Below are 24,018 nucleotides of genomic sequence, written 5' to 3' on the forward strand. Positions count from 1 at the left end.
AAAAAAAAAAAAAACAAAAAAAAAACCAAAAAAAACACCCCGCGTTCGGCCCGTCTAGCACGCGGCATGTTTAGGTACTACGCTGCCTTGCACGTTTTGTATGTATATATATCCTTGGCCACCCCCTGTCCCTTATTCCCTCTCTTCCTTCCTCCTTCGCCCTTTTCAGTTCTATTCTAGCAGCAGGGACGGAACGGTCGGAGCTTGGTTGTCACCCGTGCTCCTCCTCCTCCGAGCTCGGCGATAGTCGGACGGACGAATACGGAGGTAGAACCAAAAGAGAAAGGGGGTCCGGGCCGAAGCCGAATCGTGAGGGCGGAGAACCGGAATCAACGGCGGCCGGGCTGTTGGCCGGGCTGTTGGCCGGGGGATTTCCTTGCGGCCAAGAAGAAGAATTGGTTGGAAGCGGGAGGGAGGAGGGGGTTGTTGTTGTTGTTGTTGTTGTTGTTGTTGTTGTGACCACCAGGGGGTTCTGAATTGTAATTAGTGTAATCCGTACTCTGCCTCGCCCGCGAAACAGAGATGTCGGGGCGCGCTCTGGTCGGCAGTGGTCCGGACAATCATGAACCCCCCCCCCTCTCCTCTTCCGGGATCCCCTTTCCTTTTCCTCTCTCTCGTCGGGATTTGGTCTCAGATCATCTCCATCAATCATTACCATGATTCAGAGGGCCCGTCATCTACGCATTTCGTGTCCCGCATGCGTGCAACCCAACAAGAGCTCTTTCCCGTAACCTGCCAGCCCGTCCCCATCATTTGCTCGTTCGTTCGTAAAAGTGGTCGGCGACTGCAATCTCGGCAGGCGGCATGCCCGACGCGGGCAACCAAAAAGGGACAGGAGCTGAGGTCGCGCTCTGACTGGCCGCCACCATCCAACCACGCCCGCGGCCACCCTCTCTCCTGTTCTTCTGGGAAAGGGGATATGGGAAGAAGGGAGGCGGGAAAGCATCGCATGTTTTTTTTTTTTTTTTTTTTTTTTTTTTTTGCGTCCGTTTCGAGCCTGCTGCTTGCACGCCACGCCCCCCCAGGGCCGTGATCTCCCTCCTGAACGGATATGAGGCGGTGTGTACTGTACGGTATACCTGATTGGCCTCGCTGGGAAGGTACGTACATAACTTTGGAGCAAAAGGAAAGTGCAGAGTGCTGGATGCCAAAAGTTGGGTGGGTACTGGAGGTACTAGTAGTACGTACTTATATGTGGCGTATGGGGTCTTGTCCGCAGGACCTTATTAGCGCGCGCCTCGGAGATGTGTAAAGGTCCTGATGATGCAAACGAGTGTATGTCTGTCTCTCGATCCGGGGCGAGTCCAGTTGCATGAAGCGTCAGGGCTTGGGCTTCTGGAATACCGAGGTCAGTAATTCGCTGTTTCCAAAAGCTTTGGCCGGGCATTACACCCGTAAACATTACATCTTCACCAAGGTCAGGCGGTCCGCGTGTTGCGGTCCGTTTTCTCTTGGCATGACCGTCAGGTGAGGCAAGATGGGTGGGTAGAGGGGGCTAGATCGCGTGTTCTACACGTGGTTTAATTCTTACATTTGTATATATGTATGTACAGGGTTGTGGAAGGACGGGACGCGTGAACGGGGGTTAAGAAGACCGCGAAGGTAAACCTACTATGCGTGTCGTGTGGTAATTGTCGTTACGACCTCATGCGGTGAGTGTATACATTCCAAACCCACCCTTCATTGCGTACTTCTTGCCGAGGGCAGTCCGAGTGTGCATTACGGACCCCTCTTCCCCTCACATCTTCTTTCTTCTTCTTCCCCGGTCTTCTCCTATGTTGGCAGAACAGGGAGCTAGACGATAACGTTAACTGCTGTTCGAGTTCCTGGCCCGTCCGAACCGGCAACCCCCGTTGCTCCGGCGAGCACGTTTTGAGCGCGGGAAGCGAGCGGACGAGGGGTGATCTTCGTATGTAGCGCGGTTGGCTGGGGTCTTGGGTGGAGTTTAGTTACCAAGTCGTCGCGGTTGTCTGTGGCTTGTCTTCTGCGCGCGGCAGTTCGGTAGCGCTGGCGGCCGCGGACTCCGCTGGGCAAAAACTCAACTCCCGATTTTCACCGGAGCGCGAGCCGGATATGGAACACTAGTAGTGTACGGATACTGGAGCCTTCTCGATGGAGTACGGGATACCCATTCGGGTTTGCGGGCGATCACAGAGAGGAAATCGCAGTCACGGCAATCCCTAGTGCCTCGAGGTGGAGACTCGTCACAGGCTATGTACAGTACATGTACATGTACATACCATACTCCGTAGCTCAACTCCGAACAGAGCCGACCAGGTTATCCCGAGTTGTCGGGGAATGCGACAGGTTTCGCTCTCTGAATGATGGGAGCTTCATCATCCATGGCGCTCACTGCCATCAAAAGCATGGCTCGCGGGTAATAAGGGTGGGAGCGTTCCGAGATCCCGCGCGCCGGGGGGGGGGGGGGCGCGCCGGGGGCGATCCTCGACCACTCTGCCGGGTCCAACCAACCCAAGAAACGCCGAAGCAACTTTGGGGAAGACGGGGCCCTGCTGCAGTGCCTGGTTCGCGAGATTACGACCTGCCTGTTCTGGTCAGCTACCAAAAGACCCGGGGGGGGGGTTCAATGGTGGCGTTGCAGGGCGTGTAATGTGTGTGTGCGCGCGCGTGTGTGCTAGGGGTTAGATGCGACTTTTCGATCCTTGAGACCGCTATGCTGCAGGGAACCGATGCGACCTCCATCTCCTAGTCGAAAACATGCGGATGGATGCGATTGATTGACAGAGTCGCAATGGGACGGTGCAAAGGATCGACGTGCTACTGCTGCTGCTACTGCGTTTTCGGGATCTTGGGTTCTTGTCGGGAGGGGAGAGAGACTCCCCGGCACGGAATTTCTTTACTTTCTCTCGGTGCGATTCGTCCCGGCTGAAAACAGGCAGGTCATTGGCTGTACAAGTATGCAAGTATGTGACGTATTCTCGTACAGAGTACACACAGCACTAGGGTGCGAATCAATATGTTACATTCCAAGATCGGCATGGGTCCTGCAAAGGTAGGAGTTTCAGATCATGATGGGTTGGACCATCACATGAGCAACCTGGGGCACCAGACTGTGGGAGGTCGGTAAGGTAGGGCAGAGCAGGGTAAGAGAGGGCAAGGGAGGGGGTTAAGGTAAGTTAAGGAAAGATAAGGTGAGCTACCTAAGGTTGCTGAAGAGAGGGAAAATAGGTTAAGGGAAGGTAGGGAAGGCTAAGGCAGGCCGAGGGAGGCTAGGGGTACTTTAACTAACCACCTCACTGAAAGCAGCAAAAATGGAAGGCAGACCTGAGCCTTCGGGCCGGTGGCCGTGCTGGTGCCGGGGGACTTCCTTGTGGCCACTCTTTCGCTCGGTTTGTCTAACACTCACCGTCGCCTCGTGAAGCTCGCCGGCGGCAATGTTTACCCTCGTACAGGTACATACGTATGTATGGATATATGTCTGGATGTATGTATGTACAAGTACGCAGAACTCGCAATAACCTACTTGGTACGGTACTGTGGTATGTACCGTGTCTTATCATGTTAGCAAAGCGGGTACCGGGTAGATGAGAAACGTAGGTTGCTTGGTGGTTCCGAGAACATGGTCTGGAACATTGACGAGAACATTAGCATTCGTGAGTTTCGCTTGTTATAGTGGTCCTGGGGTGCCTCGGAGTTTTTAGTTGCTTGGCTGGAGACTCAATATCGAGTACAGATTACAAAGCGGACCCTAATATCTGACGTACTGTGTATGTATATACACGACCATCCGATCGGAGTTTTAGCGCTCGCCTTCTTCGTTGTGAGGCCCCTTTTCTGGACTGATTGACGCCCCGGGCTGGTTTAGTGTACTATAACTATCGGCGAACTACACCACACTAGTGTGTCGGATCATGCCGATGTGCTTACTACGAGGATATACTACACTAATGTAAGGTACGCTAAACTAGGGCCCGTGGCAATTTGTGGAGTGCGCATCCGTAGTGTGCACCAAGTCTGGACGGAAATACTCCGTAACTGATTTGCGGTTGAAACAACACTAGCAAGTGAGTTAGTTCTCTCTCTCTCTCTCTCTCTCTCTCTCTCTCTCTCTCTCTCTCTCTCTCACTCATACAACTCACACGTTTCAAGTCACGAGGGTCTGAGCAGATGCAGCAGCCATGACGCCTTTGCATCGTGACGAGTTACGAACTGATTCACCTCGTTTCCATTTCAAGGAGTCGCCGGAAGCAAGAGGCGCTCCTTGCTTCGCCGCCTTTGTGCGAGCTACCGGATCCCATTTGGTGTACGTGCTTGTTATTCGTAACAATGATTTCCTTTTTTTTTTCCTTCTCGAAAGACGCCGGTTGAAGAATGCCCATGCACTTGAGGGAGGGACTGTCTGAAGCCAGGCGCCAGTCTTCTGCTGCCCCATTCTTCATGTTCCGCGGATGTCGATAAGTGGGCCCGACACGAAGACAACGGGCCCTTGCATCCCCGATCCAAGTGTACACTACAGAGTAATCGAGAGCGCGTCGTACAGAAATACGATGTAGTGTAGGTATTCCGTGAGTAGTGCGTATATGTACATACATACAGAATACACTACACAGTATATTCCCTAGTCATTTGATCGAGAAACGACCTGGTCCGCGATTGTCTTGGCTCATATGGTATATGCGACTGGTGTCCCGGCCAATGTAGCAGTATCACATCATCAAACATTTGGCCCTCTTGTGTATCCTTTGGTGGCTGAAGTAGTTGGCCGCTCAACGGTATCGAAATTCCTAGCCACTCATAAATCCATTTACAAGGAGAGCACCAGAGTTTTCTGGAGGAGTATATCATCATTCAGCGTTGATTGAGGGCGCCTGAGCAGGAGACTCGAGTTTGCAGTGTACTACGGTAATGGTGAACTAACCTGTTACACAGCCGAGTCTGTCTCTTTTCTTGTCTCGCCGGGGTTAGCGCTGGTTAAGGTTATCGAGTCTTGGCATTGACCCAGGGCGCGGGAGAGGGGAACCGGGTCGATCACGAATGGTTGGCTGATCCGCCTCCTGGCCCCAGACCCCCTGCTTTTCGTCTACGGTTTCCGTATTCAGTAAGCTTGACACACCTTTTCCACCCAAGGAGCCTGTAGCACAGCCATTGGACCTTTCGCGAGCGGGCATTGTGCCCTTCGTCCGGAGAGAGTATACTCCGAAGCGAACGGATCCCTCCGTACTGCGCTTTCCAATAGTGTACTCGAGTACGACACACTTTCTCGTCTTGACTGCATCGAGGGAACAGCAGCAGACCCGAGTCGGATCCCTTCACCGCGGTTCTTGAGATGGCCGGTCGAGCGCTCGCGGGGGCCAGCAAAAAAAAACCAAAAAAAAAAAAAAAAAAAAAAAAAAAAAAAAAAAAAAAAAAAAAAAAACCGCAGACTGCGTGCGTCAAACCAGTGGATATCTTGCCCTCTCATCAGACTCGTAAACACGTTACTGCATTCTAAGCCTTCTCTCATTAGTTTCCACACCTCGTTGAGCATGATTCCGTTTCGTTGCGACTCAAAGGCCCGCCTGGCAATTGCGCAAAGCTCCGTTCCCTTATTCCCTTTCTCTCCCATTCTTTCTCTCTCTCTCTTTTTTTTTTTATATATATTTATTTCTTGTTGGTTTCGAGAATGCTCACGGAGGCTGCTTGGTAATTCCAGGGTTCTGCGCGATGCGTTCAAGACCCTGCCTGGAAAAGATCTTCCCGGACAACAGTCAAGCCGTGGTTCATTTTGTTCGACGCCACCATGCACCCGTAGCGATGGGCATGTACGTCGTGTACGGATTACCGCACGCTTATTGAATGTGTTGCGAGGTCGGCCGGGCGCATCAGATACGCGTACACTCATGAAAATTTGTGGTAGTCGGGGCTTTTTGGGTGACGAGCTATTGATCGCTGTGAAGGCACAGCAGGCAGCAAGCGAGATCGGCGTTGTGATCAAGGCTTGCACTAGCGTGACCCAACTGCTGGGAATGATCTTCCGCCAAGGGAATCGGCATGAGTCGCGCCCGATCCGGAGTGGCCGCCTTGGCTGCCTGCGAAAACCGACGCCAGTGCACGGCCCACATGTCGCAAGTCGGAGAAACCCCCACCCCATGTTCCCTTGTCATTCGGGCCTGGGTCTCTTGCGAATGCGGTGTAGCACAACAGCTCCTTGCACGCTTCGGTTGCCCAAATGAAGCCCTCACTGTCCGCTGTCGACAGGTATTGGACCTGTAGCGCTAGCGTAACATGTATTGTTTACGTGCACTGACCTTCCTCCTCGGAACGTTAGATACCTCACCACTGCCAGGGTTGTTCAATCTTGGCCCGCAGAATTTCGGGCCCCTGCTGACTGATCTCTCGCCGGGTCGCAAGCCGCCAGGGCGTCACGAAAATGTCCGATGGCACTGTTCCCGTTCTGTTCTTACGCAATGATTGCCCGAAACGGAGAGGCGGCTGTTATTTCAATACAATGACAGCCTACAGAGTAAGGCAGCAATTACGGCTACCCGTGCACTAGCTTACCTTAATGAAGGCACCAGATGGGAAGCCTGTAATCAGTCTTGCAATGACCGGGTCCGGATTTTGGCTTGACCGAAGAACACCTCATCAGCGGCTTTTGGAGTGTATGCTTTTGAGAGCCTTGTCGAGCACGGTAAGCAAATCGATTGCCCGGTGTGCAATGCATGCCTGCTCTGTCGTGTATGGAGCGCTGCGCGCCAAAGAAGTAGTGTTGCGCTATTGGAAGGTGAGTTAGCTTTGCCCTGCCCACGTAAAGGTAACTTAGCGAAAAGTAAGTACAGTACGGACGTATATACAAAGCCGCGCTTTCGGGCTAAATTTGAGTGCGGAAAATGGGCGCTTAGCTGAGGTACCTAGTCCAGGCAAACTGAAGATTATTACTGCGAGTAGTGTACTCCGTATATCCCTATCTGCCTCTTTCCTCGCCTACCAATAATTAACGGTGTGGAAGACACGGGTCCAAAACTGGTATCCGAGTTTCGTTCTTGGTTGCTCGATATATGGAGCACCTTTTATACCTTAGATAATCAATCGCATCAAGATGTACCCGACGACTCTCGCCCTCAATTGCCTCCCGCTCTTGTTAGCTGGTTAGTGTATAGTGTATTGGTTCCGTCACCCGGATCCGGAGCACCTCCGTAGAGCATAGCACTTCTATCCTAGCATCACCAATCGTTCGAATGGGTGCAATGATGATCACGCCGTGAGCAACCACGCTCTACTACCGCATACGTACACTAATCTTTATAGTACATTATGCTTGTCGATTTGCAATTGTTGGGCTCATATCTGGTGACAGAGCAGCGACCCCTTTCCCTCGCGTGCTGCGCATGAACATGAGACGGCACGGAACACGTGCCCGTCAGAAGGATTCTGCTGGGGCCTCCGTGTAGCTCTTCCCCGCGGCACGCCCGGACCAAGAGCGCGAAGTGGCCCGATGGGGAAGACATCGGCAGGTCTTTGGCCTACTTCTACTCTGCCCGGAGACCCGTTCGGCACAACTCGGGCGCGCCTCCGGTGGTAGGAAACATGCATAAATATTGGATGGAAACGACTCCGTACCACCCACCCCCCCAAAAGTGTATCCACGCGGTGGCTTGGGGTCCAGAACCAAATCTCTCAACGCCTGTGGGGGTGGCGGAGCCTTCAACCAATGTTTCACCTGGGCAGGAGTAAGCGTAACGGTGAGCTAGTGCACCTGGTGGCGTAATGGGATATTCGGTGCATGGAGAGTGTCGGATTGCGGTGATGACCGTGCTTCTCATCAAGACGGTAACCTTGTGTTTAGACGGCCTCTTCCACTACGCCAGTGGGTCACCTGCCCACTCACGGTCCCTAGTACGCGCACGACACTGCGCGGATCGCAGCGGCCCACACCTACCCACACTGCTGGGACCAGTGTTGTGTAGGGCTGATCCCCTGAACTTGGACGCCCTCGCTTGCCGGAGCTCGTCTTATTAACGTCCTCGAACGGCCAAGGACAAACGTCTACTTCGCCATGCCCGGATATCCAAGCTCGAGCTGGCAACACCTCGACGCAGCAGGAAAAGTGCCCACTTGCCTGATTAGTGGGGGTGCTACCTGTTGTTACACTAACTCCGTGGTGAACGTGCTCACTGTCTAACACCCGGTGTACAGATATATACATACACTCCGCCATCGCGGAACCGGTTAGTTGGGGAAACACTCGACGGTGGCTGGCTAGGCGAGGTGGCGCCGAAGCTTGGCATTCGGCGACAAGCGCTGCTCGGAATGATCGAGCAAGGGCATTTTAGTAGGATACCAACTCCGACGAGCCTTCTTTTGATGCTCAGAGTGGGTGCCAACTTGTCCAACAGTTGTACAGTCCCGGGGACCTAATGTCTGTACTCGGCCATCAAGGGCCGCGTACAGGAGATTGCAATCGTCTCTCAGGGAGACATGGAGCGGTAATAAGTCCACCCGGGTTCAAACCTCCCTTGTACGTTCACTAGTTAGTTACTGTGTTGCGCGTCGCACTGCATCCCGAGAGGGCTCGCTGTCCGGCTCTCCCCGACCACTCGGCCGATTACTTGTGCCCCGACAAACCGCGCCCAACGTGCCGGTCTTCGGCTCCGTTCGGTGATACCACCATAGCACAAATCGGCGACCATACGCAGGAAACGTACGGATGTACGGAATACCATATCAGAGGAAATGAGCAAGTTGCTTTGCGTTGGCAATTAACTAGCGGTTACCCGCATGATGATCTCTCCCTCCTCCGTACCCGCGGGTGTTCACCCGTGGGAATTTTCAGGGCGCACATTACCCAGAGAAGGAGCAGCGGGTCGAAATTAGCAGGGACCCCTGGCCCTGCCCTGGTGTAGTGTTGGCGGGGGGGTTCGTCGTCGCCTGGCCAGTGGAGGCGCGAAACATATTCGCAGCACGTGGAGGAAGTTCATGAAGCTGATCCTCGTCCAAATTCTCATCGGGCGACGCAAGGGCCTGCAACGGAACAGATCTAGTGGCGACTGTGTAGTGTAATGCGACCGTGACGTACCGCTGTCCATCAGTGCATGGTGGCAATTCCCGATGGTCCCAAGACCAAGGTCGCAATGTTGCACTGCCTCCTCTCCGCGGAGGCTCGTTCTTTTTTTGGATTTTACCTCTTCCCCTCGTCTGCAAAGCAATGTGTGCCAAACCACACCGAAAGGCCGGGGGCGCCCCACATGCCCTAGTGCGGGTCCGCCAGAGGAATCCTACACTACACTACGGATAGTGTAAAGTACACAGTAGTGTGTACAGCCCTGGGCGAGGAGGGGGGGAAAGTTCTGCCGGCTCAGCCACGCCTAGTCCCGATCTGGTACCATTTGTCAAAGTCGGGTTCGGGCGCGATATTGATCATCGCCCTGCCGGGAACCCTCAGTTTCATCTCAACACGATAATGAGACAAAATACAAAGTTAAAGTACCCAAGGGATGGATCCCGACCAGATTCGGCCACGCTGAGGACCTTTTTATTTTATTTTCATTATCATAATAATTATTATTATTACCATTTGTTGTTTGTCTTTTATCTTTCGATTTCTATTATTTTTGCTTTTATTTTTTGAATGTATATACACCCTCCCAAGTACCCGTACCTCGCTCAGATTTGCTTCCGAGGTTGAGGGAGGTCTCTTATGCTCGCCGTTTCGGTCTGCAACTGCTCTGCATTTCGATCATTGGGTGTGAAAGCAGCCTGGAGGCTGGGGGTCTTCGCCATCGTGCTATCCTGCAGGTGTGGGCCGGATTGGACGATCAGCTTCGGCAGGTCGCGTTGAACACCCGTACCACGTTGTCCAACTATCGGAGACACCACGCCGCTGGCCCGCCGACCTGGGCGGCCAGGCCGGGACAAATCAACAGCAGACCCGTGACGGCTGCCGGGACGGGACGTGTGCACCGTGCCACTGGGAGGTAGTTCAGCCGGTCTGGTCCTGTTGCGGCACGAGGACGGGCCAACAAATAACACCATCCTCTCTTGTTCACTCCGCTCGTGTAGTGTTAGTGTACGTACGCTCGTTGCAGCATTGCGACGGACGTATGTGCTTATACATACGTTACCTTACATACCTAAGGTACCTAAGTACCTTACCTTAGGCATGCATGCTGCTGCTCTCGATTAGCGTCATTACCTACGACGCTTACAACGCAGACAACTCGTCCCCCAGGTACTCCATACACTACTCCGTAATCCAATCCTTGGCAACTCTTTCGTGTGTTTGGGTGTTTTGGGTGGGGGGGGGGAGGAACTCTCTCCGTCTGCATGAAAAAAGCACCATGCTTGACGAGCTCGAGAAAAGCCAGAGAGGAACCACCTACGATCCCTGCGGGACTCATGTCTGTCTTACTCCACATTCGCAAACTCCGCTGTCGGCACCGAGATTCCTTCTTGTTTCGGCAGGAGTGATGGGGTACGGAGGAATGTCCGGAAAACAAGATGAGCACAAATGTCACGTGCGCGAGGCTCCATATCTCCCAGTCTTCCAAACGCAGCAAATTGACTGGACGAAATACGGCCACCCAAGCAAAATGCTGTGGGCCACCAACTGCTTTTTCCTGTGTTGCTAGAAAATGAAATGCCAAAAACGAAATTTCCCATTTGGAGACGGGCTTCTCGCCGTCAACATTAGGGTTGATGAGCATCAGTGTAGCACTCACGATTTACTTCGTCTGCAAAGTATGTGCTCTGCATCTTTGCCCAAAAGAAGTTTCAGAAAGCGCAGATGCAAACCGCAAGCCACGATGGGCCCCGTTTCGTTTCGTGTACGTCCGAACTGTGTGTGGGGAGGGTTGTCCCGTTGCGGCTAGGGATAAGGCTGTGCACCTGCCCGCTGATCACCCTCGACACCGGCTCTGGGCTCTCATTGGTCCCCATCGCACAGTTTTTGACGGGCCAGCCAGGAACCGGGCGCGGAAGACCCGGCAGCACCTTCGTTAATCATCACCCAGCAGGTCGGGAGTGCGCAGCCGACGCAGCAAGCGCAGTGCAGTGCAGCGCATCGAGCACCTACAGCGCAGAGTTGTGAATAAAAATATCCTCAGGGACATCTTGCGTGCGACAGATGCAACCAAAGATTCAATCACGCGCTGCGGCGCCGCCAGAGCCTCCACAATTGTCGACATGCGACGTTCTCACCTACCACCACCACCATCATCATCATCATCATCATCATCATCATCAATCATGGTACCAAGAACGGGATTGCACGCTAGCTCGCCGGCTTGCTGCCTGCAACCCATCTTAATGGACCAGCCCAGGCGGTCTGTCTGCGATGGCTAACTCGATTCGGGGCCCCGTCACCGCCTTGCGTCGATGAGGGAAAGAAAGGGAAAAGGCTCATCCCCCTCTCTCCCCTCCATTTCTTCCCAAAACGGCGCGCGACCGCAAGTATAGAAAAACAGGCCGACTGTTGGACAAAGGCGGTCGGTTTCAACACCACAACACTGACCGGGTTCATTTTGTGGTTCCGCATCCAGAATGCGGGGTGTATCCTGTTGAGACAAGGGACTGGCTGCATCGGGAAATCGATGCTTGGCTTGCTGCGGCCAGCCCGGTCGCCACTGATGAGTGGCTGTCGACTTGCCAAGGGGGAAACGTAGCAGAGAGAGCAACGCCAATCGCGCAAAGATCTCGGGGGCTTACGGAGCACACCAAAGAGAGAGATTCCGTCGCATCCTGATATCCATACTGGGTGTATGCCACAGCCTCCGACAATCCGCACGTTGAAGCAGAGCACCACAGGAAAGCCACCCATAGCGAACTGAAAAGTGCCGACAGGAACCCGTGGCGGCCGCGATCAGAGGGTGCTCAGAAGGCGGCCCACCAGACAAAGACCGACCTGGCAAGGAATTGTAGGGTGGAGAGACTATGTCGAGCGGTAAGGGGGGAAAGGAAGAAAGTATTGAAAGACAAGCCGAGCAGACGAACAGGACTGTTTCAGTTGCGGGTGGTTGAACGCATGGGTAAGGACGGTCGGCAGACTGGCCACCAGGGTGCTGACCTAAGTGCTGACCTTGGGGTACCGAATCGATACTCACCTATCGTCGACACGCTACGCTGTTGCGCGAGGTTTCTGCTTGCCCGCGGGATGCAAGTCGAGGCCCGGCCGCGCTTCAAGCATGCACCAAGCTTTCGAGTTCTCTCACTCGCTTACCCTTGTCCACTGGCCACACCAACCACGGGCGCGGACCGATGGTGGGTGGTACAAGGACGTGAGTGAACTGGCGTGCGGGCGGAAGACTTTAGAGGACCTCTCGTTTTTTTTTTTTTTTTTTTTTTCCTTTTCGCAGAGGGCGCCAATATACACGTACCAATGTACCTAGGTGCCTTGGGTCACATCAAATCGGAAACCCCTGTCGACCTACGACACCCGACGCCCAAACGCAGCCCCATGCCACCCAAAAGCATCCACGGTATCCCTGTACCGCCCCCCTGCCCCCTGACAACCCTGATGTACGACGTAGTGGACGAAGTACCGCCCATGCAATGTGCGGACTGAGCCTCGCCCTACTGGGAATGCACCAAAAACGATCCGTCCTCCACCAGGGCCCGGCCGACGAAGATGGGCGCCGGGGGGTATATAGAAAACCTCACCCCAAGGCTGGCCCGTCCGTCTCCCACTCTGTTTTGCATTACCGTCACCAACAACAACCAAGAGAGCTTTTTTTTTTTCTTCACAAAGCCCTCGCGCCCCATCCAGTCGCACTCGGGGCTCGCAACAGCTCTCGAGTTTGACCGTCTCCCCACTGGGACTCCCAAGGCTTTTTTCCCCCTCCAGAGCACAGCCTGCAAGAGCGATTAAGAATTCCGGATTCCGGGCATGCGGGTGTAAAGGAAGGTCGGTTGCTGGCGATTTAGGTGGGCTGCAAATAGAGGGTGACTGACGCGCTTGCTGTCCCCCAGTCTTCGAGGTTGCGCGCGGCTTTACCCACATCCCTTAAAGAGAAGGCCAGCGAGGCCTCTCCTCTCCATTCACCCACCCAATATCCTCGCCTCTCCCGCGCCTACGGCCGCCCTCCTCGGCCATCCCAGCACCGAGCGCTAGGACATGACCTACCCCGAACCAACCCACTTCTCGACAACCATGGACCTTGGCCTCTCTCCCGAACCATACAGCGGCGCCGGTTACTCGCGAACCGCGCCAGGCTTCCCAACCACGATGGGGTACGAGAACGGCGCCGTGTACGCAGAAGCGCCGTACGCGTACGCCAGCGGGAGGGCGTCGCCGGGCATGTATCCCGACGACGGCGACGTCGTGCGTGGCCCTGCTTCCGATATGAGCATGAGCGCCCCGTCATCCAACATGGGCTCGCCGCTGTCGAGCCACGGACAGGCGGCGCCGCTCCCAGATTGGGCCTCGGCACCCCACGGACTCGGCCTAACCCCAGGCATCGTAGATCAGGGCGACTACCTCCCCGGCGGTGAGTACTCGTTCGCCCCGGGCGGGATCGAGTCCTTCAACCAACCCCCCTTCGACTTTCCGGCCGCCAAAGCGCCAGGATTCGTTGGTGAGTTGTCACAGATCCCTAGGTCCTCTCCTTCTCGTCCTTCTCCGCCTCCGCCCAGTCACGGCGGACCAGCCCGCCGTGTCTCTCTCTCTTCTTCCGAGTCTTGCGCTTCCGAGTCCACGGTCGTCGCCACCCCCAAGCCCTCCAGTCCCGGCCTGGTGGTCGACACACGCCTTGCGCGGCAGACGACCACCATGTCTGCATCCCTGGCGTCCACCCCTGCCTCTTCCTCTTCTGGCCTCCTCGTGACGCCGCCCACGACCTCTGCTTCTTCCTTTCCTTCTTCCTTTTCTTCTTCGACTTCAACTTCTTCTTCTTCTTCTTCTTCTTCTTTCGCCGCCTGGAGCAGCCCGCCCGCGGCCTGCGGCTCGCGCTCGCCCTCGCGCACGGGCACCCCCAACGCCCGCATGCTCTCTTCTTTCTTTTTTCAATCTTCTGGGCATTTCGTCCCGCCTCTCGAGACCTGTTGGTTTCCTCTCTCGCGATCGCGAGATCCCACGGCACGACCAGGTTTTGCTGACATGAAAAAACCCTCGCGCGCCTACAGATCCCTCCTTAATTCATCCGGACGTGAGACCCATGGCGATGCCCTATGAGCCCTCATACCCGGCGCCGCCCAGTTCCGGCTATCCCGCCTCGCCGTCGCTCTCCGTTTCTGCCTCGCCCCAGCTCCGGCCTGGCAGCACCTCCCCGTTCATGCACAATGGCAACTACCAACCATACTCGCCCTTCCAGCCGCCCGTCGACCCGCAACGGCGCGGCAGTCTTGTATCGTACCAGTCCCACTTCTCTGGCGAGCAGCCATTCGGGGGCGACGAGTCGAGGGAGAAGCAGCGCTGCCCGCACCAGGACTGCGGCAAGATCTTCAAGGACCTCAAGGCTCATATGCTCACCCACCAGACCGAGCGGCCCGAGAAGTGCCCCATCACGACGTGCGAGTATCACGTAAAAGGCTTCGCGAGGAAGTGAGTAGTAGTATAGTAGCCTGTCTGCCCGGCTCTTTAAGAACCCCTGACCCCAACAACACAAGGCTCAGAGCGCTAACCGTGCCAATCTTGATCAGGTACGACAAGAACCGCCACACGCTCACCCACTACAAGGGCACCATGGTGTGCGGCTTCTGCCCGGGATCGGGCTCTGCGGCCGAGAAGTCGTTCAACCGGGCCGATGTGTTCAAGAGGCACTTGACGGCCGTGCACGGAGTCGAGCAGACGCCTCCCAACAGCCGGAAGAAGACGGCCGGCGGCAGCAGCAGCAGCGGGAACGACGCGAAGCTCGCGGGCTATGCGCCCGACGCGACGGGCAAGTGCTCGACGTGCTCGCAAACTTTCAGCAACGCACAAGACTTTTACGAGCACCTGGATGACTGCGTGCTGCGCATCGTGCAGCAGGAGGACCCGGCCGAGGCGATCAACGCCCAGCGCCTGGCCGAGGTCGAGAACGACGAGGAGGTGCACGAAACGCTCGAGAAGAACCACCTTCCGACTACTACTACTGCTACTACTGCTACCATCGCCACCACCATGACCAGCACCGCCAGCGATGCTGCCGACGAGGACGACGAGAACATGGAGGACGACGACGAAGACGACGAGCTCAAGGGCGGCCGCCGCGGCGCCGCCCCCAAGGGGACGCTCTCCTCGCCGAGGAAAACAAAGGTCGGCGGCAACCCCCCGAACGGCGTCCAGAAATCACGCGGCATGACGCACTCGCGCGGCGGCGTCCCGCTGCACACCCGGGCCCGGGGCCGCAAGAACAGGCGCGACTACCCTTCCTCTTGGGGGTTCGACAAGGGTCAGATGACCATGAAGAAGCGGGTGCTGGCCGTCTTTGACGGGCCCCGGCGCCTGGCCAAGGACGACATGATGCTCTCGACCGAGCAGGAAGTGCGCATCAAGCTCCAGGACGGCAAGTCGTACGTGACCGACCTGGACCTGCAGACGCTCAGGCGCGCCGAGGGCTTCCTCAACGCCACCGAGGAAGAGAAGGGGCCCTGGATCTCGGACGACCCGACCGAGGAGCAATTCAAGCAGATGCTCGAGTTCTCCGCCGCCGCCTCCTCTTCCTCCGAGGCACCGCCTGCTGCCGCAGCGCAGTGAAGGGGATCTATCTCATCTGCTGCCGCGTGCGTCGATGGCATGGGTGCGCACCTAATTAACCCATCCTTCCATCCAATTTCCGAACCACAAACCCGAACGAAACCTCCTCATCCTCCTTTTTGATACCCCGATGACCGAACACTCCCTATACTATTCATACCCGTGACATAAAATCACGATTGTATACTATTAATGTTTTTTCTTCTTCACTTCTTCCTGCTCTCTCTCTCTCTCTCGCGCTTCCGGCGAACCACATTGGACACGGGCTGGTGATTCGCATCGAAATGAAAGTCGAGATACACAAACTGGGCCGAAGACTCCTCCAAGGTCTATTTTTTTTCCTTTTCTTTTCTCAGTGGCGGCGACGTGGTGTGTGTGTGAGGTGGATTGGGACTTTGGGTTCATTATATGTTTGTGGCGCGCGTGTATCTTTCATTGGACTTTTAGTCTTCCTCACTTCCTTCCATCTTGTTGCTTCCAACTCTCAGACCTCGGAATACTTACCGGGGCGGAACGGACGGACGGACGGACGGACGGATGGACGGACCTAATAATGATTGAATGACCATGGGATCGGCATCGGCTTGGATGAAACAGGACCAGGGAAAGGGTGGGAGAAGAGTATACAAGGCCCGGACATACTTTTTTGGGGTTTACTTTAGAATATTCTTTTTGTTGTCCTCCGTTCGCTCTCGAGGTTTCTTTCCTCTTCCGCCGGTCTGCTTGCTCGATACATTGCGCGGTGGATAATCGATACCCTGTTCTCATCGAACCCTCTTCTACGCGTTCCCGCCTGTGTTGTGATGATTTTTGCGGGGCCGATGACGGTGAGACGGTAGGTTATATACAAGGCATTCGGAACGAGTCTGGAAGCGAGTACACGCTTATCTAGCTTTGCGTGGGCCTCACTGTCGGCCTCTTGATGAGTGTTTGGTGTTTGGCGGCTGCCGATTTTGCAGTCGATACAGAAAAAATCAGATGCAGTGCTGTGAGTAAGCGAGTATGAGTATGAGTAATGTCCGTTCATCTCCGATCTTCCATTCCCGACTTGGCTTCCATGCGTAAGGCTGGTGCACCCACGATTTTTTTTTCTTCTTTTCTTTCTTTCTTCCTTTTCTTTTCTTTTCTTTTTTTCTTTTTTTTTTTCTTTTTTTGCAGCAGTTGATCGGGGGCCCTCAGACACGCCCACTGCCATGAAGTGTTCTCGGAGCACTTCCGAGCAACTTGCCTCATTGCTCCACAAGATCTTCGATGACTTCTACAAGGTTCGGTGGGGACCAGCCCGTCACCGGGGTATAGGTTGGAGCGATGCACAGGGCCTTTCTGAGTGTTCGCAGCAGGACAAAGTCTATTCTCGTCTCGAGTGGCGACGCGACCAGTGTGGGTTCGGCATTTGCCAGTTTGGAGGGAAAGGATTCAACAGCTTATCCAAACACGTACGCCACGCACTTGGACTGGCTTGATATTCCTTTCCCACTTTGCTCCCAAACGTTGGGCTCCCAGGGTCTGACCTGCCCTCACAACCCACCCGCTCCTAGAGCCTCTTTTGCCCACCTTTACTTGTTATTATTACACTTACCCCTCTCGAACAAGTCCTTTCCCCTTCCACCCACTCACAACTACTATTGGCGAATCCCCTTCTAAAGAAGCTTGGAGGTCAACAACAAAACAATTTAAAAAAAAAAAAGGAACTGAGAGATACAACGCCTAAAAAAAGGAGGAAAAGAAAAGGTGAAAGAGAAGACAAAAAAAAGGAAACCGAAGAGAGATCACAATGGCTTTAACAGCAAGGGTCTCCCTCATCGGTCCCGATACTTCAGATCCCGAAGACATCTTTGGCGCTTCCCTTGGGGTCATCTTCCCCGATGACATAACCAACTCACGTACGTTATACTCCCTTATCCAGTTCTCTGGCCTCGGCCTCTCGCAGCCACCACCTCAGCCGCCGGGCGGCACTTGACAGCTTTCAAGTAGCGCCTCTGTTCCGGAGTTGCTCCTGGTAACCTCAATGAGGTGAATGGGAAGAAGGGCGGGGGGGAGCGAAAGGGGGAAGAGGATAACCAAGCAACGCTGACTGACTGACTGGCTGGCTGACTGGCTGACTGGCCGGACAGACGGCGACAACGACCACGGGCTGCTCTACAGATCCCCGCACCTCCCGCGCCCCATCCAGCTCGCCCTTGCCGATGTAAATGCAGAGGAAGACCGCCGCCTGTTTAGCCACTACTTGTGGAATGCATCGCTGCTGCTCGCCGAGCTGATCGAGGCGGGCACGCTGGGGCTGGAGATCCCGTGGAAGAGCGAGCTGGCCGCGCCCCTGGCGGGCTTTGACGTCTCGGGCCTGCGCACCATCGAGCTGGGTGCGGGCACCGCATTGCCGTCCATCATGGCGGGGCTGCTCGGGGCCAAGAGGGTCGTGGTGACGGACTACCCGTCGCCTCCGGTGCTCAAGACGTTGAGGGACAACGTCGCTGCTTCGATCAAGGAGGCGTCGGCGCCTGCCGGGAGGTTCGCTGTGGAGGAGGTGCTGGTCGAGGGTCACAAGTGGGGCGAATTAGACACGCCGCTGGCGGAGGCGAACAAGCACGCGTTTGACAGGGTCATTGCAGCGGATTGTCTGTGGATGCCGTGGCAGCATGACAATCTAAGGCGGTCGATCGCATGGTTCTTGGCGGATGGAGACGGAGCGAGGGCCTGGGTAGTTGCAGGATTCCATACTGGACGGGACAAAGTGGGTGCTTTTTTCGAGAGCGCGGCTCTTGCGGAGGTCGGGCTGGAGGTAGAGTACCTGTGGGAACGCGACTGTGACGGGCTAGATCAAGACTGGGTCGTGGACCGCGGTTATGACCATGCAAGGAGATGGAAGCGGTGGTTGGCGGTGGGCGTCTTGAAGAGGATACGGAAGCCTGCGGAGGAGGGCGAGCAAAGGCCACGATGAGGGGAGGAGGGGAGGAGGGAAGCGTTTTATATCCCGGTCTGAGCCAGGCTATTCCGCAGCTTGCATGGACCCGGGGAGAGTTTTACCGGTTTTACCGGGGGGAGAAGCTGCGGCTTAGACTAAGTCTATCTTGACACACATTAGTGTATGCCTGAACATCCTCTAGTACCGGGGGGCGGGAGGGGGCCCAATATTCAGTTCATGGTCAAGCAGCCTGAATGATAGGAGTCCCGGGGGGCTGTCCACATCCTTCTGCGCTTTGTTCCGAGAGACCTGGGTTCTTTAGCCACCATCAACAGACACTTCGGTTGACACATGTCGCTCGCGCTGATACAAGAACTGTTCAGCTCGAGGGGCCGCCTTGACTCAATCAGGCAACGCTTGGGTCGTGGCGTCCACGTTGACCACTCGCGTCGCATGGCAACGGGCTAACCGAAATCCATGCTGACATGCACAACCCGTCATCATTGATCCTGCGGCACCTTGCCTTGACAACGCCGGCAGAAGCAAGTTGAACGACAACGATTCGCACGGCCGGCATTGCCTTGTCAATTTCTCTGGGGCGCCCCCCCCCCCCCCCCTTTTCTTTTTGGGTAGCTGACGCTTTCCTGGCTACAAGTAAGTCTGCCGGCCGAGGGAGCTATGATGTTGAATCGCTCAGGCGGTTGCTGGTACGATGAACGTCAAGTGTCCCGGGGGCGGTTAGGTCATTGGTGACTAAAGGTCAGCAACCTCGCCTCTCCACCCATGTCCAGCTGGGCTGCTGTCGTCGAGCACCTTCATTCCAGACGCCATGCATATTTGGACGACGACATTACGAACGGCCTTTACCTGCTCAACCGTGGCACCGCCATTGAGAGCACCCTTCAGGTGCCCCTTGAGCTGAGGATTCACGTCCAGGGGTATCAGGCCGGCGATCATGACGAACGAGGTCTCGGCGGCGCTGAGCACGCTGGTGTTGCTGAGGACATAGCCGTACATTAGGCGCGCCACCAACCCAAGATCCTCGGTCCCGGAATGGTCCATTTGGTTCATGACTCTTCTGGTGACTTTGCCGTAGACGGTTTCAAAAAAACTCTGACCGCGCTGCATGATTAGCGGCGCGGGCGTATCATAGACATCGGCGCGCCGCCCGGTGGGAGAGAAGGACTCGGGTTCATCTAATAATTCATCTGGTGTCACTCTCTTGAGCTCGAGCAGGGCATTGATTGTCTGGCGCGAAGATCAGCCAAGCGTGTCCATCCCTGGGAGCTTCGTCCGAAGGAAAAGTTACCCTCGGAACACCGCCAACTGCGGCAGCCTTGATCAAGGCTTCGCGTATGCGGCGGGAGATGCGTAGTTTCTCATCATGGCTCGGAGCTATGCCGCCTGGGCCATGCCGCAGGGCGTGTTGATAAATTGTAGAAACCTCGTCGGGTCGATTTAATTGGCAAAGTGTTGTAGCGGCGATCAGATACCAAGTGTGTCTTGGCAGGTCCGGATGATCGCGTATAGAAGCAAGGAGAGAAGGTGTGATGATGGTAGGCAAGGAGCTCATGGTGCGCACCAACGAAAACCAAATGCGACGTATCAGAGGAGGGGGTCTAGCCGTAAATCGGAGCCTTCTCGTGGCGTTCGAAGAGAAAAGTAATCGCGAGAGCGTTTCCTTTTTGAACAAAACTGGAAAGAACCGGAGGGACCGTTGTTCGGTGCACCGCCACTGGGCCATCCATCTTTCGCCGATAATTACATGCAAGTACGGAGTAGTACTCCGTACGGAGCACCTTACCGCAGTGGTCAACAGACTGTGGCTGACCCCTTCTCGCCCCACATGCATGCGTCGATCCCGAAGCTTCCCTCCAGAGCCCTGAGCTGCTTCCCATAACGTGGCAACAAGCGAAGCCAGGGGTCCGTCATCTTACAAAGTACTGTACACGCCGCATCGCCATCGCGCATCCATCCATCCCACCCTTCGCGACAAACCGATTGCCGCCGTCTCCGACACAATGGATTCCTGACTGTCTTCTCGCCATACCCGGATTTCCGTTCTCATCCCGAATCAGCATTTCCACAACAATCCGCTGATAAGATGCGGCTCGCGTGGTACGCAGGGGTAAGTGTTTCCGCTGTGCTGCAGCTGTCGCTCGCGCCCTTCCAGCCCCCCCAGTCGATTCGAACTGCTGAAGCTTCCAAGAATTCTCTTGGAAGACCACGGTTACGGTGCCGAAAGCTGACTCGCGTCTTCCAGGCCTCCACGGCTCTCGCAGCCGCCGTGGTTGCGTCGGCGTTCTATCAGCGCGCCAACTTCTACTCTGCCATGGTGCATCTCGCCCAGAGCAGCCTCTCATTGATGGTTCGTTCCTCCCGTTCACCACCCTCCTCCTCGATTTGCTCTCAGTTTCTCGTCTTCCACCGAACCCCCCAGCCGCTGACTCCCGGGGATTTGCAGGTTCTTGTCAACCTCATCTTCGTCGTCTACGGCTCGTTCATGTATGGCCTCCAGCGCCTCTGCTTCGGCCCCCTTCGCCCGACCGAGATAGAACAGCTCTATGAGAAGGCATGGTTTGCCGTTACGGAAACGTGCTTGGCCATGACCATCTTCCGCGATGAGCTCGGCGCCTTCTTCCTCGTCATGTTCACCGCCCTGGTCACGGGCAAGGTATGGGGTTGGATTGGAGACGGGCGTGTCGAAGTCCTCGAGCAACAACCTCCCGCAAATCCGCGACTCTTTCACGCTCGTCTCGGTCTCTCGCTATTTATAAGCGTTGCTTACGACATTTGGCTCCTCACATATTCCGTCAACACAGTGGTGGAAGAAGCTCGCCCCTCGATGATGCTCATGTTTCTCTTCGAGTTCGCCGTCCTCGCCGTGAACTCGCTCCACACTGTTGCTCGATATATCATCTCGCTCGCGGAGCAGCATGTTGTTAAAACGCAGACGCGGCAGCGCTTGGAGGATAGGCGCCGCCGTGTTAGGGAGCAAAGAGCCGAAATTCTGAGGCGCCGAGAGGCTGAGGGAGCCACAGGGGACAACGAAGAGCTCCCTGACGAGAATGATATTGACGAGATGGATATTGAGGTGCCTGGTTGGGAAGCAAAGGGCCAATGGGTCTTATCACTCGATTTGCTTGCTGGTAAGTCGACTCGAATCTCGCTGGTACCCGACACCTGCGCTAACAGTTTCTTTCTTTCTTTCTTTTTTTTTTTTTTTAATTCTAGACTTCGTCAAGTTTGGCATATACACAACCTTTTTCTGCGTTCTGATGAGCTTTTATGGCCTCCCGATTCACATTATGCGGGATTGGTTTATGACCACGAGGTCGTTTCTCAAGAGGCTCCACGCCCTCATCCGCTACCGCCAAGCCCTCAAACATATGGATCAGTATCCGGACGCTACCGCCGAGGAGCTTGGTCGAGAGGACACCTGCATCATTTGCAGGGAGGAAATGCGTCCCTGGGATCGCAACGACCCTTCGCAGGTTGAGCGTAGCCGCGCGAAGAAGCTCCCTTGCGGCCATATCCTGCACTTCGGCTGTCTTAAGAGTTGGCTGGAACGGCAGCAAGTGTGCCCAACTTGCCGGCGTCCGGTTGCCAGGGACGGACCGCAGCCAGCCGCTAATGCCCCCGCTGGCGTTCTTGGGCTCTTCCCGGCCGGGCAGAACCGACCGCCGCAGCCCCCGGCTAACGGCCAGGGAGCTCCTGGCAGAGACCAGCCGCCTCAGGGAGCCGGAGCCGGGGCAGCGGATCGCCAGCAGGATAACCCAGTCGCAAACCCGAATCCGAACGTCAGGTTGTTCAACCTTGGGCCTATTAGGTTGGGCTTTGCCCAGGGCGGAGTCGACGACATTAGGGAGATGGCGCAGCGTATGCGGCTGCCTCCGGGCGCCGTGAACTTGCCCGTACCGACGCCTACGGTCCCTGCAGCTCAAGAGAACAATGCATCGGCTCCCAGCCTTGAGCAGATCCGGGGCCAGCTCATGGCGTTGGGGCAACAAGTCCGGCAAGACATCATCAATGCGCACAACGCAGCACATGAGGTCCATGTCCTGAACCTTTTAATGAACGAAATCAATCGTCTCCGTCAACTGCAACAACAGCACCAGAACCAGCAGCAAGGCGCCCAATTTGCCGCCCCGGGCATAGTCCTAAGTGGACAAGCGTCCTTACCACAACAACAACAACAACAACACGGGGTAACGCACCCGTCCACGCATTTACCCGTGCAGGCGTCCCTCTCCATCCCGCGTTCTCCGAATCTCGTGGCCGAAAGGCTTCCTACCGGTGTAACCCGGCACGTTGGCACTGGTTACGGAGCAGCCATTCCGGCGGGCAGTCCCGACTTGCCAGAAGGGGTGGTCATTCCGCCGGGTTGGTCGTTGCTCCCTCTCCAGCGGCTGGATGGCGATGTACTGTCGTCTGAACAAACACACAACGCTCAGGCACATGCCCAGGACATACTACGATCGGTCTTTGGAAATCATCCTCGATCCAGGGGTACCAGCCCCGCTCCTCCCAGCAGCCTGTCTACACAACTAGGACGGTCCGGCGCACAGGCAGCTCGCAACGCACCCGAATCATCTCGACGACCGGGTTCGCAGGGTGACACGGCCGCACGTAGGCAGCCCCCTGTCACCGCGCCTGTACCTTTGGCGCCAAACTGGGGAGGTTCGGCGCAGCTATTTGGCGGCGATCGGACCACGGGACCAGTTTTGGGGTACCAAGTGGACCAGCGGCCAGCGCCACACGAAGAGCCCGGGGAAAGCAGTGGTGGTGGACCGGCGGCGAGCACATCGACAACGGTAACCGGAGGCGCTTCCGGGGAGAGCAGCAGTGACCAGCGAACCGGAGGAACCGAAGTGAACGGGAGTACCAGCCATAGAGGACCTAGGGCTGCGACGGTTGAGGAAGCGGAAGATGAGGATGAGCAATGAATGTCTGTGCCGTTAGTTATCACCTTTTTGCCACTCTCGGGCAAGCGCAATACCGAAATTGTGTCGGGCGTTAGGTTGGGTTTATCTTTAGATCTGTTTTGAGCCGGGAGGCAGGCTGGCTTGGTCGGGATGTTGAGGTATCAATCCAGCGCAGCGTATTCAGGATGTGGTACACATGATTAGAACAGAACTAAGGTACCTACCTCCTTAAGAGTTTCCGCCAAAATTTGAAGGGCGTGCAACGCGAAAACAGCCCTGCACAAGATACGTACCTGGGAGGGAATGACTGCCTACGCTCCTTCCATCTCCAGTGCCCCAACACGGCGAGATAAGTATTCTTTTCCAGGTCGCAGGGCAACCACAACCAGTGAAACAGGGGAAGACTAATGGCCACCGGTTGCGTTTGCCGTATCCTAGATTCTTCCTCTTTGCGAGAGCCTCCTTTTATACCCGTCCGGTTTGTTTACGCAAAATACGCGATACCGCTGGTTGTTTCTGACCGCTCGTCCACTTAATTAAGTTCGCTTTCGTTATTAAGCACTTCATAGCTACAAGTGTTTTTT

At 55.7% G+C, this 24,018-nt stretch overlaps 4 protein-coding genes across 4 annotated transcripts; 3 read left to right on the forward strand and 1 right to left on the reverse strand.

Moving 5' to 3' along the window:
- Positions 1–12,584: 12,584 nt before the first annotated feature.
- On the forward strand, positions 12,585–15,607 carry P884DRAFT_293806 (uncharacterized protein; the record flags this gene model as incomplete). The annotated part of the gene is made up of 4 exons (XM_069444241.1): positions 12,585–12,838; positions 12,904–13,973; positions 14,056–14,473; positions 14,515–15,607. Exons 2-4 carry the CDS (start codon positions 13,049–13,051, stop codon positions 15,605–15,607), a joined length of 2,436 nt encoding a protein of 811 aa, XP_069295282.1. The 5' UTR covers positions 12,585–12,838; positions 12,904–13,048.
- A 1,401-nt stretch (positions 15,608–17,008) lies between these two features.
- On the forward strand, positions 17,009–18,597 carry P884DRAFT_248151 (uncharacterized protein). The gene is made up of 2 exons (XM_069440539.1): positions 17,009–17,490; positions 17,722–18,597. The coding sequence occupies exons 1-2, from the start codon at positions 17,382–17,384 to the stop codon at positions 18,543–18,545; spliced, it is 933 nt and encodes a 310-aa protein (XP_069295283.1). The 5' UTR covers positions 17,009–17,381; the 3' UTR covers positions 18,546–18,597.
- Positions 18,598–19,122: 525 nt separating this feature from the next.
- Positions 19,123–20,183, reverse strand: P884DRAFT_228609 (AhpD-like protein). The gene is made up of 2 exons (XM_069439724.1): positions 19,819–20,183; positions 19,123–19,757 (listed from the first exon to the last, which is right to left on the reverse strand). The coding sequence occupies exons 1-2, from the start codon at positions 20,080–20,082 to the stop codon at positions 19,263–19,265; spliced, it is 759 nt and encodes a 252-aa protein (XP_069295284.1). The 5' UTR covers positions 20,083–20,183; the 3' UTR covers positions 19,123–19,262.
- A 273-nt stretch (positions 20,184–20,456) lies between these two features.
- P884DRAFT_293808 (uncharacterized protein) lies at positions 20,457–23,701 on the forward strand. Its single transcript, XM_069444242.1, has 4 exons — positions 20,457–20,637; positions 20,773–20,877; positions 20,974–21,658; positions 21,744–23,701. Exons 1-4 carry the CDS (start codon positions 20,614–20,616, stop codon positions 23,453–23,455), a joined length of 2,526 nt encoding a protein of 841 aa, XP_069295285.1. The 5' UTR covers positions 20,457–20,613; the 3' UTR covers positions 23,456–23,701.
- The last annotated feature ends 317 nt before the right edge of the window (positions 23,702–24,018 follow it).

The sequence above is a fragment of the Thermothelomyces heterothallicus genome (assembly GCF_042370625.1).
Source record: "Thermothelomyces heterothallicus CBS 202.75 unplaced genomic scaffold P884_scaffold_22, whole genome shotgun sequence".
NCBI classification, from domain to species: Eukaryota; Fungi; Ascomycota; class Sordariomycetes; order Sordariales; family Chaetomiaceae; genus Thermothelomyces; species Thermothelomyces heterothallicus.

Excerpts from the sequence above, each read along its gene's own strand:
- P884DRAFT_293808 (XM_069444242.1), top strand. The coding sequence starts at position 20,614 with ATGCGGCTCGCGTGGTACGCAGGG. Across the intron at positions 20,638-20,772 it reads GGCTCGCGTGGTACGCAGGG|GCCTCCACGGCTCTCGCAGC; the intron begins GTAAGTGTTTCC and ends CGCGTCTTCCAG. Across the intron at positions 21,659-21,743 it reads ATCACTCGATTTGCTTGCTG|ACTTCGTCAAGTTTGGCATA; the intron begins GTAAGTCGACTC and ends TTTTAATTCTAG.
- P884DRAFT_248151 (XM_069440539.1), top strand. The coding sequence starts at position 17,382 with ATGGCTTTAACAGCAAGGGTCTCCCTCATCGGTCCCGATACTTCAGAT. Across the intron at positions 17,491-17,721 it reads CGATGACATAACCAACTCAC|ACGGCGACAACGACCACGGG; the intron begins GTACGTTATACT and ends CTGGCCGGACAG.
- P884DRAFT_228609 (XM_069439724.1), bottom strand. The coding sequence starts at position 20,082 with ATGAGCTCCTTGCCTACCATCATCACACCTTCTCTCCTTGCTTCTATA. Across the intron at positions 19,758-19,818 it reads CAGTTGGCGGTGTTCCGAGG|ACAATCAATGCCCTGCTCGA; the intron begins GTAACTTTTCCT and ends TCTTCGCGCCAG.